General features: G+C 48.8%; 1 protein-coding gene across 1 annotated transcript in view; it reads left to right on the forward strand.

Moving 5' to 3' along the window:
* CAMKK1 (calcium/calmodulin-dependent protein kinase kinase 1, alpha) overlaps positions 1 to 12,116 on the forward strand; it is a 53,282-nt gene that overhangs the window by 30,114 nt on the left and 11,052 nt on the right. The window contains exons 9-11 of the mRNA XM_010018574.1: positions 5,840 to 6,039; positions 6,751 to 6,804; positions 7,839 to 7,912. Coding sequence (XP_010016876.1) covers positions 5,840 to 6,039; positions 6,751 to 6,804; positions 7,839 to 7,912 — 328 coding nt within the window. The remainder of the gene's footprint in view (positions 1 to 5,839; positions 6,040 to 6,750; positions 6,805 to 7,838; positions 7,913 to 12,116) is intronic.

Raw genomic sequence — 12,116 nt, forward strand, 5'->3', positions numbered from 1 at the left:
TAGCAAGGCTCTACGTCTTCTTCCCCTTCCCTGTTGCTTCCTACTGGCTGTATCCCATCCCTGTCACATCTGCCCAGAGAACGATGGTCAGCGGGTGCTGGAGATGGAGCACAAATGGAAACTGAACTGTTCCGAAGTGCTGGGCAGTGCTGAGTGTTGGGATCCCCCTTTTCAAGTGGCGAAGCTTTGATGGATGGAGGAAGAGAGTGGCAGAACAGTGAAGAGAGCTGGGATCCTCACCCCAGCTGCACAAAGCCCCTGCAGTGAGCTGAGCACGAGAGGGAAGGTGTTCTCCTTGCACAGCCCACGACAGCCGTGTCCTCTGTCTGTTTCTCAGTGCAACACTGCAGGCAAGTGCAGGGGCTTGCTTCAGAGAGCAGCATTCTGTCTTAAGCTCTGGATGGTGGTGCAGCAGTTTTCTTGGGAGGGTATTAAATCATTTCTTTGCTACAGGGGTGATGTGAGAGTAATACTAAGCAGACTCTGCAGTTGCACCATACGGATTGCTTTTGCCTTTGAATGGGAATGGGATTCTGTTTCTAATCAACTATAATTCAGCTTCAGCCTCAGTAAATAACAGGATGTGTCAGTGCATTGCAAAGTTTTATATGGATAATTTTTAAATGAGCTTTTAGCAAGTTGGTATTAACCTGTTGGAGGCCTAAAGTTTCCAGAAGGGAATGCAGTGAAAAGCACCTCTCCTAAAAGGACCAAGGAACAATCTCTCTTTCTAGCACTTCTACCTCTGTCCCTTCTTGGTCTTCTCTGGTTGTCAATCTGGGCAGACAGTTCCCAGATGTTTGCTTCTGAATAAAAAGGAAAGCCTATTTAGTCTCAGAATGGCTTGTGGTATCTAGAAATAAGGAGCATTTGTGAAGTGAGTTTCACACTGCAGGAAAAGCCAAGGGATTGAACAGCAAGAAATGATGTGCTCGGTGGAGCTGTGCTAACAAGCAGTGATGGAGCAGGGAGGCAGAGCAGCAGGAGACGTGGAGAGGCCAGGCAGGGCTGTGTGCTGCACTCACAGGCAGGAGCCATTGCTTTAGTACCATTCCCACATCACCTGCTGGCTTTTCAGAGATGATGCTCAGCATGTGCCAAAGCAGTGTCCTCAATGGGCATGTTTTGTGGCCTGGAAATACAAACTAGCTGCTCATTCCCTGGATAGTCAGCACCCAGAGTGTTTGTAGGCTTGGAGGCATCTGGATGGCAGAGTGCCACCAGGCAGCTGTGACAGCCACTTGGCATTAAAGACACGCTGTCTTGTTGTCTGAGGGCCAAGCATGAGAAACCATGTTTGTGGTGCTGATGAAGCAATGGGAGAAGTGGGTGCAGACTGCCTGGAACTGTTGAAAGGATGTGAGTAATCCAGGTGTGCTGCTGGAGAGGCTTTCAGAGTCCAGCCTGGGACAAGGGCTGCCGTAAGGACCAGCTTTTCATGGAGCTGTGGGTGCTTTTCTTTCTGCCCCTCTTGGGAAGGTGTGAAAGCAGGAGCAGTGGGCAGCCCCAGCATGGCACACCCCACATCCTCATTGCTCTGAGGAACTCTGGATTACTTTGTTCTTAAAACCCCAGACTCTTGTATCCATGCTGCTAATACCAACTGACTTAAAACACGTCATAATGGAGAAACAAAGTCCTGAAAAGCCAGATTTTCACAGACCTTTTATTTTGGGCAGTTGTTTCATATGCTCTCAAATTTGAACACCCAAGTACGGGTTCATCCCAGCTGCTATAGGCACTAGGTGCAGTGTACCTGCAATTGTAATGCAATGTCTGTAAGTGAGAGGAAGAGATGGTCCTTTCCCAACTGTTGCTCACACCCTGAGTGCTCTCAATCCTCCAAGGCTGTATCTCTCCACCACATAGCATCAGCCTTCAGACAGCTTTTCTTAGGTGTCTGCACTCCAAGCCCAAAGTCAGGAGACAGTCTAAGCTTTTAGGTGTGATTTCCCTTGTTTCTGAGCACCCCTGGGTGAAACCTCAACCTGAGATGTGCCTGGTCAGGCTTTCTAACACAGGCTGTGATGGCAGTGTCGTACGTGGGCTCTCACCTGCCCTGCCTGCTTCATTCATGGTGTGGCTCTGAGGTTAGCAAACAAGTCTTTCTAATATGCTTTGAGATCTTTGCCTAGATGGTGCTCCAGAAATCCATGGGATTGTCATTCAGATGCAGATAGCCCTGAACTGCTGTCACCTTTCCACTGAGGTGAAGGATGGATCTAATAAAACCGAATTGAAGAGTGCTGCAGAATCAGACTTTCTCCTAAGGGCTCTGCGATACCTTACACTGTTTCATTTTCATTATGAAGAGGTATTGATCTGTTCTTTGAATCAGGTCTGTCAGCACAGAAAGCACAGAGCATCTTGGAGCCCAGGGAGGTTGTTCCTGTGAACTGCTGACCTCTGCTTTAGGAGCAAGATCCTTTCCAGGGTTTTTAACTTTGGGAGGGATGCAGACAAGTACATTTGCATGGGAATGAGTGGGTTTCAGCTGTTGATGTCCCCTCGTGTGTGGTAGGTGGGGTCTGGGAGGCAAGCATGGATGGGATGGTCCTTCCCAAGGGAGGTTATGGCTTGGTTTGGAAGAATAACCCCAAACCCTGATGGAGCAAGTTTAGCTGTTACAGAGAGTTATTCTGGTTATGCTTCTTTAAAGCACATTTGGGGGTTTTATTCAGCTGTTGAAAGTGCTTTTCTTTCTCTTTCTGTGCCTGACACAGCCCTGCTCCTGTTTGCTAGCAGCTGCATCACAGTGTGTCCTTAATCCCAAGGACAGGAAGGGTGTTTTGTTTCTGGGACCTCTGGTCCTTGCTGCTGGTGACATTGAATAACAATCCTAACGAAGGTGCCTTTCCTACCTGCTGCTCATCTGCAAAGGGAAGAAACTTGCTCCCAGATGCTTCAGGCTGTTGGAATTAGAGGGTTAATTTGTGCTGGTGATTGTGTTTGGCTGTGGCTGTCCTGCTCCCCTTGGGTGGCTCTGTGGGTCCTGTGCCATTGTCCCTTCTGTACAGTCATCAGCAGTCTGCAGGGTATCATTAGGCTTTTATTTCTGAGATGCTTAGCTCTCCCTCTGCAGTTCTGCAGGGATAACACCACCTTTCCCTCTGCATGTTGTGCTGGAAATCAGATCATGCTGGTTTAACAAGGACCTTTCCTGCAAGGCAGCTCTGTCCCCAGCTCCTTCCGCAGCGTGTGGCAGTGATGCTTGTGTCACTGCAGGCACATCCCGCTGCTCGGCCTGTCAGCCTCTGGCCAGCCCTGCCGAATGAGTTGCTCCCTGCCCTTCTCGCTGCAGTGTGTTACCTGCAGGAGATCTGCACTTGCAGCAGGAGTTGGTGGGTTGGAAAGTTCTTCTGAGCTCAGTTGTGTTTCTGGCCTCCAGATGAGCAGCCCTGCTGCCTTTCTGCGGCTCTGAAACAAGCCAGGTTTTTCTCTTGCTTGGCAATGATTGGGGGGAGATCTTTTACTCTTCTTTCTGCAGCTCTGTACTGTACTGAACTGTACCAGTGGCAAGGCACAGCGCAGGAGAGGGTAAGACTGTATGTTTTGAAGCCTGAAGCCCATTTTGGATAGCTGTGCAGGGGAGGACGCCCACAGCAGCTGACACACTGGGACTGTAGGAGCTGTGTTGCTTCAGAGCAGAACAGAGATTTCGGGTTGCCTTCATCAGGTTAGCGGCTTCACTCCAAATCATCTCTTGGCAGACATGAGCTCTTGCTCTTACAATTGTTGCAGCTGGGATGGAGCCTTGTTCACTTACACCAGCAGGTGCCATTCCTGTCCCCCATCCTTCCCCCTTCATGGCTGTGTACAAGGCAGCTGGATTGCGGGGAGGAGGATTTGGAGGTAGCAGAAGCCTTTAGAGCCAGCTGGCACAAGACTTTCGTTACTGTCACACAAACAGCAGCATGGTTGGACACTGCTGCTCCTGACCTGGCCAGCCTCTTCCCTCTGCACCCATCTCTTTCCCATCCTGGTGTATGATTTAAACCGTGTGCAGGTTTGCAGAAGCACCTGGCTGACATTGCACTGCAAAGCCCTGGGATGTGTCAGGCTCACTCCTGAAAGCACAACCTGTGCTCCTCTGCCCTGCAGGCACTGTGCAGTAGTGGTCAGACTGGCCCTAACGCATGAAGCACATGGATGTTCTGGACTAGGAAGCACAAACGTTCATTGACCCTAGTGTTTGATGGCTTTGATTTCTGTGAAGGATGTGTTTCTTATTTCTTTGTTCAACATTTGATACTGCTTCTGTGTCTAAGAGCCAGCAGTGCCCAGACCTGCTGGGTACCAGGCTGAGCTGGGCACTGAACAAACACAGAGCAGCTGGCAAACTGCCTGTGTTTTCCCTCTGCTTTTATTAGCTTGCACAAAGGCAGAGAATGTGTTCTACAAAATAAATAGTTATTTGATATGGGAATTGGTTTATGGTTTTGGTTTGGGATTTTTACTTTCCTGTATGGAAGAAACAATAAGAAGCCTGAAGTACCTGCTTGCCTGGTGAAACTCCCTCAGTTTCCACACTTAGCTCCAGGGATGTACTTGTATATTTGTGCCCTGCATTTATTGTTTGTTTTAGAGGCACTGGGAGTCTTATCCCTGTGGCATCAGGCAGACACCTGCCTGAAAGGCAGCTCATCATCTCCAGAAGGGAAACTTCACTCCCCCCTCACTTGTTTTTAACTCTCCCTATATTGCCATAATGAAATGTCTGCTTGCCACCAGCTTTGCCGTGGAGCAGATGTCTCCCTGTAATGACTGTTGTTGCAGGGTTTCCCATGTTTATCCTCGCTGTCTTGCCAGGCTGTTACAGCATTAACTGGCTCACATCTCAGCGTGGCCACGCAGTGAGTTGCCGCACATCTGGAAGAGGATGTAAGCACCAGTGTTCTCCAGCAGGTTTTAGTCTGCTGGGTCTCCACATCAGCTTTTTTAATGTGCCAAGGAAAGCATCCCCCAACAGTGCTTTAAACTAACAAGAGGTCCTTGCAGAAGATCATACCTGCAAGTGGGACTTCTCCTCCCCAGACACGGAAAGCTGGCTTGAAAAGAGCAGAATAGTTACTTGAAGTTTGTTCTTTCTTGGTCCTAAACCACAAATGGGAATGCTCTGTAGGGCAGGCTGCCTTTGTGGTGATGTGTTGACCAGGTTTGTAAAGCAGGAAAGGGCTAGACCAGCATTTCCTCCACCCAACTGCATATTCCCTAGGAGATAAGAAAGGAGTGTGGGGGTCTCAAACCAAACATGCTCTGTTTGCAAGCAGGAAATGTGAAAATGGTGGTTGTGGCCCGGGGAGGAGGGAGGCCGAGGGGTCCTGTTCCCCTGGGAAGGGCAGGAAAGACTTGGTGCATTTCCTCTCCTGTTCAGTAAAGTCTTTTGGGTTTTCTGCAGTTCTGCTTTTGGGGTCATTTTGTGTTCTGAAAGTTGGGATTTGAGTTTTAAATCTGTTCTTCAAGTTCCTAAGGGATCAGCCACTTCCCTACAACTCCCTGCTTCATACAGCAAGCTGCTCAACCCACCAGCTGACGTGATGAGGCCAAACAAATCTAGAGTGGTTTCCTTCTCCAACAGCAATGCTTGGTCCCCCTGCTTGGGGTGTTTCTGGGTTCATGTCTGTTCTCTGCACCATTACTGGTGGCAGATGTATTTGGGTGTTGTACTCTGGCATACGTCCCAGTGAGGCACCAAAAAGGAATGGCACTGCTACTACACTGTATTACATACACAGCAGAGGCTTTGAGTTGGGGTGCCTGAGCTGGCACCCGTATTTTCATCCTCCTGGACAGGCGTGTTGGCTGCTGTGGCAGACCATGCCCCTGTGTTTGGTTTCAGTGCACTACCAGAAGATCATTCACCGGGACATCAAACCTTCCAACTTGCTCCTGGGAGACGATGGGCACGTCAAAATCGCCGATTTCGGAGTCAGCAATCAGTTTGAAGGGAACGATGCCCAGCTTTCCAGCACGGCAGGGACACCAGCCTTCATGGCACCAGAGGCCATTTCAGACACTGGCAAAAGTTTCAGTGGAAAGGTAGGTCTTTGCTCACAGCTTCATGTCTCCTGGCACCGCCAGGCCATGGCACAAAGGGCAGCACCACACCTGCATCCTTTGTGTGTTGCTCACCCACGGATTGTGGTGGGAATTAGGGTTGTTAAGTAAAACTGAGCTCTAATTCTGTGTTCAGCCCAGGCAGGACTCACACTGGTTGTTCTGGGCAGCAGGCAGACACTTTATTGTGCATCCCTGCTCAGACACGAGCCATGTTAAGAGTCTTTTCCTTGCCCAAAGGGGAAGAAGGAAACTTTTGATTCCTCTCCAAAATAATCAAGAGGCACAGGGGGCTGCTCTGCAACAAGGTCGTATCTTGATCTCCTGACAGTGAGAGGCACTGCTGAGGGCTGTAATGCAGACACAGGGATATGGTGGGATGGGGGTTTTTTCACCTCGAAGAAGACTTCTGAGGTTCAGCCTTGAATGGTGTCATCTGCAAGAAGAAGGAGCTGCTTGCTGATCGCTGTGCTCCACAGCAAGGACAAGAGAGGCAGTGTCTGGCCCTACAGAGTCCTCATTGCTCAGACATGCTACAGATGCCCTTAGGAGCCCAAATTGAGACAGTCTGCACAGTACAACAGAAAATGTTAAATGCATATGGATAATGTTCTGTGAATCAGTGGGAAAATCCAGCTCATTCAGATAATCTGGACTGCATCTCATTTACTGCCTCTACATGCTTTCTTTCAGGCACTTGATGTATGGGCCATGGGAATTACCCTCTACTGCTTTGTTTACGGGAAGGTAAGCTGGCTTTCAGCTGCTGGAGCTCTGCATGGCAGGGTCTGTCTGCCTGGCTTTTGACTCATTCCTTTCCAAATAAAGGAAAATATTAGAAACAAAGACCTGTCTTCTGCAAGCTCCTGTTTTCCCCAATCACCCTGCAGGTGAGGAGGAGCTAACGTGATCTGCGGGAAGGATGGTTTCTAGAGTTGGTCCCTGTGTTCAGAGCTGTTGTTCATGCTACAAACCCAGAGCAGCATTGGTAGCACCAGTTTGTATTCAGAAACGAGCCAGACAGGGCATGGAGAGAGGCACAGGGTTGATCCCAAGCTACTGCAGCACTTCAGCAAACCAGATTACAGAAAGCTCTGTCTGCCAAAGCTGAGGTGGGCCAGATGGACTCCACTTCGGCAGAGCCACCTCTTCAGAGATGCCTTCTGCAAACTCCATGTCCTGTCATGGCTTTTCCCTCTCCTGTCACAGGAAGCCCCTCGTCCCTCCCATGCTCTCCCAGGGTGAGCAGTGCAGCAGGTATGTGGGGTCTGTGTGTGCAGTGTGTGACCTGAACCTCCTGTCCGAGCACTGACCTCTGCAGAGCCCACCACACAGGCATAAGGCATCCAGCTCGGGGGCAGGAGGTGGCAGGGGAGATGGCAGAGGCAGAACTATCTCCGTTGCTGGTGTGATATTGCAGAGCTAAGTGAGGATGGAAAGTATTCTTTGACCTATGTCTATGATGTCTCATTTGGGCCAGTATCTCCATTTTGCAGGTAGAAGTGGAGCAGAGAAAAGGGAAATGTGTAGTTCATGGTTGCCTGATAGGCTGGATGGAGAGGGTTGTCCCAATCCACTTACGTATTCCCTAAGTCCCTCTGCTGCTGTTCTCTGTTTATTTTTTAATAAGGACCCAATTTATTGTTGTGGGGAGATTTGGTTCATCTCCATCTCTGTGTAAAATGAAGAGAGAACAGAGACCATACTTGTGTGTGTGAGTGACAACACCTAAGCAATGCCAGGCTCTCTGACAACTGGAAAATCTTCTGTTTGTTTTACAGTGCCCTTTCATAGATGAATATATTCTGGGTCTTCATAATAGGATCAAGAACAAGCCTGTGGAGTTCCCAGAAGAGTAAGTGAACTTTACTCAGCTACTGTAGAATAACATTCAGTTCTCAGTGTTACTCACTGTGCAGCATTAATACCAGTAAGTCACCACAGGGGGACAGACAAGGGTGGTTGAGGTGCTTTGCTTCCTCCTGGGTTCTTCACATGGATTTTGTGCTGGTGATGTTTTTGAGGCACTACAGCTACCTCTGCAGCTCATGTGTCTGTGTCTGCAGACAGGGAGTAAAGGAAATGGCTCTTGAAACCTTTGAAAGTGAAGGATCTACTAAGTTCTGCCTCGGCTACTTGACCCTGGAGATGCAGGATGCATGGTTTGGTTGGGGTTTTGTGGTGGCCACCAAGTGATTCCATGTGTTCATTTTCAAAAGTAATGTGGTTATAGATCTTGGTCTCAAGCTAAGTAAACACACGCTTTGGTCTTGGAGTTGAGGGAAGTGTCTGATCGAAGGATACTTGTCCTTAGATACACAACCACAGCTTGGTGCATCCCCACTCTTCTGCCTTCTCCAACATACTCCAGGAACATAAGAGTTTGTCCTGTGTGCTGGCAGACTGGGGCTAGAAAGAGACCCCAGACAAACTCATTTGCCCATTTGATATTAAGAGGCTGCTCCCACTCTGCTTTGGTCAGTGAAGGAAACCCTTGTTGGCCACAATCGGAGCTGCCTGGTGGGGACTGCTGGGTGGTGTTAGGTGGGCTGGCTGGCTCCACAGTCACAGCACATCCTCTGAGCCACACAAGTGCACTCAGCATTGCAGAGGGACATGCCAGGGCCACTCATGTGCCATTTGAGCAGTGGGAAGTTCAGCATCGAGGTGCCGAGCGATGAGTGTTTGTGGTCGTGTCAGAGGAGCCTGGCAGGAGGTGATTACACTCAATATATGCTCAGTCCCTGCCACCATGCCTTGTCCCTTCGTGCATTTCCTCCATCTTCAGGCCTTGCATGACTTTCTGATTGAGATTAATTTCTTTCTTCTGATTGCTATCAGATGAAGCAGCCAGAGCTGGTCTCTTCCTTTCCTTCCCAAATCAGCCCAGTAGCCAGGCAAAGAATTTCTGACCTTCTTGACCCAACTGCTCCTTTAATAAAAATGTAGAGATAAAATGACTTGATTTAAAACAAGCATGAGGAAATGAGAAGTCTAATGAAAGGCACATCTCATACTGGAGAGGAAGGGAGGGATGTTGTCAGGGAGCCCATGATATGTGCGTGTATCCCCCATCTATCACATGAATGTTTTGTGAGATGCTCACTGAATTTTTAGACGCCCCCAGTGAAGGGCTGGGGCTCTGCCTTGGCAGTCCCAGCTTCCTTTTGAGCCTGCAGAAAGCAGTGGGTGCTGGGCTGTCCTAGTTCAGAAGTCTGCTCTGGGTGGGATGTGTCAGACCCCAGCTCCATGGGCTGGATCATTACCTCCCCGTTGGCTCTGAAGCACAGACACTGCAGATAGCTCAGATGGAGCCATCTCTGCTCAGGCTGGTGGAGCCCACACTGAGGACTGTGTGGAGCACACATCCCAGGGACCTTGGAAACAGATGAACAAGGAGGTAGCAGCCTGGAGTTTATGAGCAGCAAGTGTGTTACCCCTTCCTCCTTCTTTGAACCCCACCACCAAGAGTCTGTAAGGAACTGGTAGAGAGAGTGCAAAGCTTCAGATCAAATCGTTACAGACTTACTAGAATCCATTTTATTGGTATCTGACAACGAGATATGAGAAAGTGTAATCTCTGTGTCAGCCGTGCAAGTATCCATGCATGATGAATAGTTATATATTGAGAGAAAACTCCTCTGAAACACCATGGAGGGAAATCCACAGCTGTCGTCTTTAAGCAGTGACTAAAGTTTTCATGGACAAAAGGGGTTGAATTGTCAGGTGAGGTTTAAAAACGCATCTTACATTTCAGTTAGTTACTTTGTCCAGTTACACCAGGTACAGTATCACAGAATATCTTGAGTGGAGAGGGACCCATCATCCTGTGGCCACCAGGTCAGGCTGCTGCTTAGATGGCAAACACAGGCCCCAGCCATGGATATGGAGCAATTCTGGCAAGAACCCTGTGCTGTTGGTGGGGTTTTACAGCAACCAGGCTTTGGGCTGTTAGAGCACGAAGGCTGCTCGTGCCACATTGCCGTGTTCCCACCGGTTGCTCTACGGGCAGGGCTTGCTCTTGACAGCACTGCAGCAAAAGAAGTTGTTTCTGTTTCCTTGGCAGTGGTGTCTGTGCTTGCCTGGGCCCTGGCAGCGTGCCCATCCTCCCAGCCATCATGTATTTGGGTTAGCAGTCAGCTTACAAGTGACTTTTCCCATCTGTCTCTGCAGTAAGTTATTAACATTTAATGGGCTAACTGGGTTGTGCTAAGAACCTTTTCTTCATTCAGGCAGTTCCCTCACTGATAATTGGGCTGTGATTTTATTTGCATTTCTCAGTGACTTGCTTTCCCAGCCTAAAAAAAGCTGCACCCCTGGTTGGGCTGTGGAGGAGCAGAGAGTTACTGGGTGTTGACGGCTCTCTCTAAACTACATCTCTTTGTTAGACAAAGGCAGCAACAGACACACACATAAAGCTGGAATTCACTGGAGTGGATCCACCCTGGCCTCCCACAGAATTAGCATCTCGCTACACTTGGGAATATTTTGGTTTCAATTTATTTCACCATGGCTACAAAAGACACATTCCTGTTTGCAGACAGCCCATGGAAACTCATTGCCTGTTTCCTGACAACCTTTAGGACGGAGATGGAGCTGACTGTACTGGCGTCATTTGTCCCTTCCCTTCCCTTAGAGATGCTGGGGTAAATATTTATCACTCTGCAGTTAGCATTCATGCCAGCGAGTCCTTGGCATCACACAAGGTAAATGGGACTAGCTCACACCCTAATGAAACTGGTGTAACTTAAAAGCAAGGTGGAGAAGTTTCTGTCCAGACATGTATTAAGAGAACCAGAAGCTCTCCTGGTGAGTGTAGCTTCTCCTGGTGAAGAGCTGAAGCCCAGGACAATGTTCTCTGACCTGCAGGCACCCTGTAAAATGATCTGTGGTGCTGGCAGCCCTCCCAGCTGGGTGCTGAGCTCTGTGATGCTTGGCCTTTTCCTGGGAGCTGTTACTGGACTACAACTGTGAGAAATTCCACAGATATATTCCACAGACAGTGCAGGCGTTTCAGATGAAAAATGCCATCGGGTACAGCATGGAGAGGAGGGAAAACAGAGCGTGATGCAGGTTGTTACCTGTCCATAACTCCCCTGACACTTTGGTCCTGTTTATAGGGCTTTTCCTTATGACATTAATCCTGTGTTGTGTCGAAGTCTGACACACAGAAATGTTAGGTGATGATGTTTTCTAATTGGATTTTAAATAACACTGTTGCTGGTTTGGCACAGATCTGACGTTAAGCGTTTTAAAAACACCATCTCGCATGTAGCTCAGTGTGGTTCTCTTGTGGGAGCCTGTTTATTCTGACCTGCTGAATGCACTGTCACTCCCCATAGCTGTTCCTCTGTGCCTGGAGCTCATCTCAAGAGCAGCACCATTCTTCCCATTCCCACCTAAATTGTCACCTGCAGTGCAGCCTGGGAAGTGGGAAGTCTCTGGGGGCTCATCCTGCCATTCCCCTTGTCTAGGCCATATTGCCTGTGGAATTACAGCCCCTCGATACAACGCTGAAAGTGTTCAGACTTTAAACTGAACCTGCTTTCTGCCCTTCCCACTGGACAAGCAGCGTTTCCTTGTGGTTGGTTGTTAAAGATCTCAGAACCAAAGTCCATGTAAAATATTCGTACGTTATTAAACAGCAGCTCTGTTCAACTGAAATATCCCTTCCTGTAACGTGGCCTTCATTTGGGTTTGTGATAGTTTCTTCCCTTCTCTGCTTGGGGGGTTGCAGAGGAGGTGGGCACACCACCCAGTCCTCATCAGTGTTTTCAGTCTGAGATCCAACCCTGCTAGGGAGTGACATTTTATGCTGCCAAATTCTATCCATCTTCTCAAAAGTCATTTGTGATACAGGTTCTCAACTGCCTCATACAATTCTGTCATACGCTGGCATTTTATTTCAGTAGCACTTTGATCATACAGATCAAGTGTGTTTTGAAGAGGTTGCCTGCATCATTAGTGACAGAAGTCATTGAAGCCCTTGGACTAGAGGGACAGACTGCAGGACCACTGGCTCCGTGTGAATAGAGTGGCTTTTTTGGTTAGGGCCCCTT

Source organism: Nestor notabilis, unplaced genomic scaffold (assembly GCF_000696875.1).
Source record: "Nestor notabilis isolate BGI_N333 unplaced genomic scaffold, ASM69687v1 scaffold9767, whole genome shotgun sequence".
Taxonomy (NCBI): domain Eukaryota; kingdom Metazoa; phylum Chordata; class Aves; order Psittaciformes; family Psittacidae; genus Nestor; species Nestor notabilis.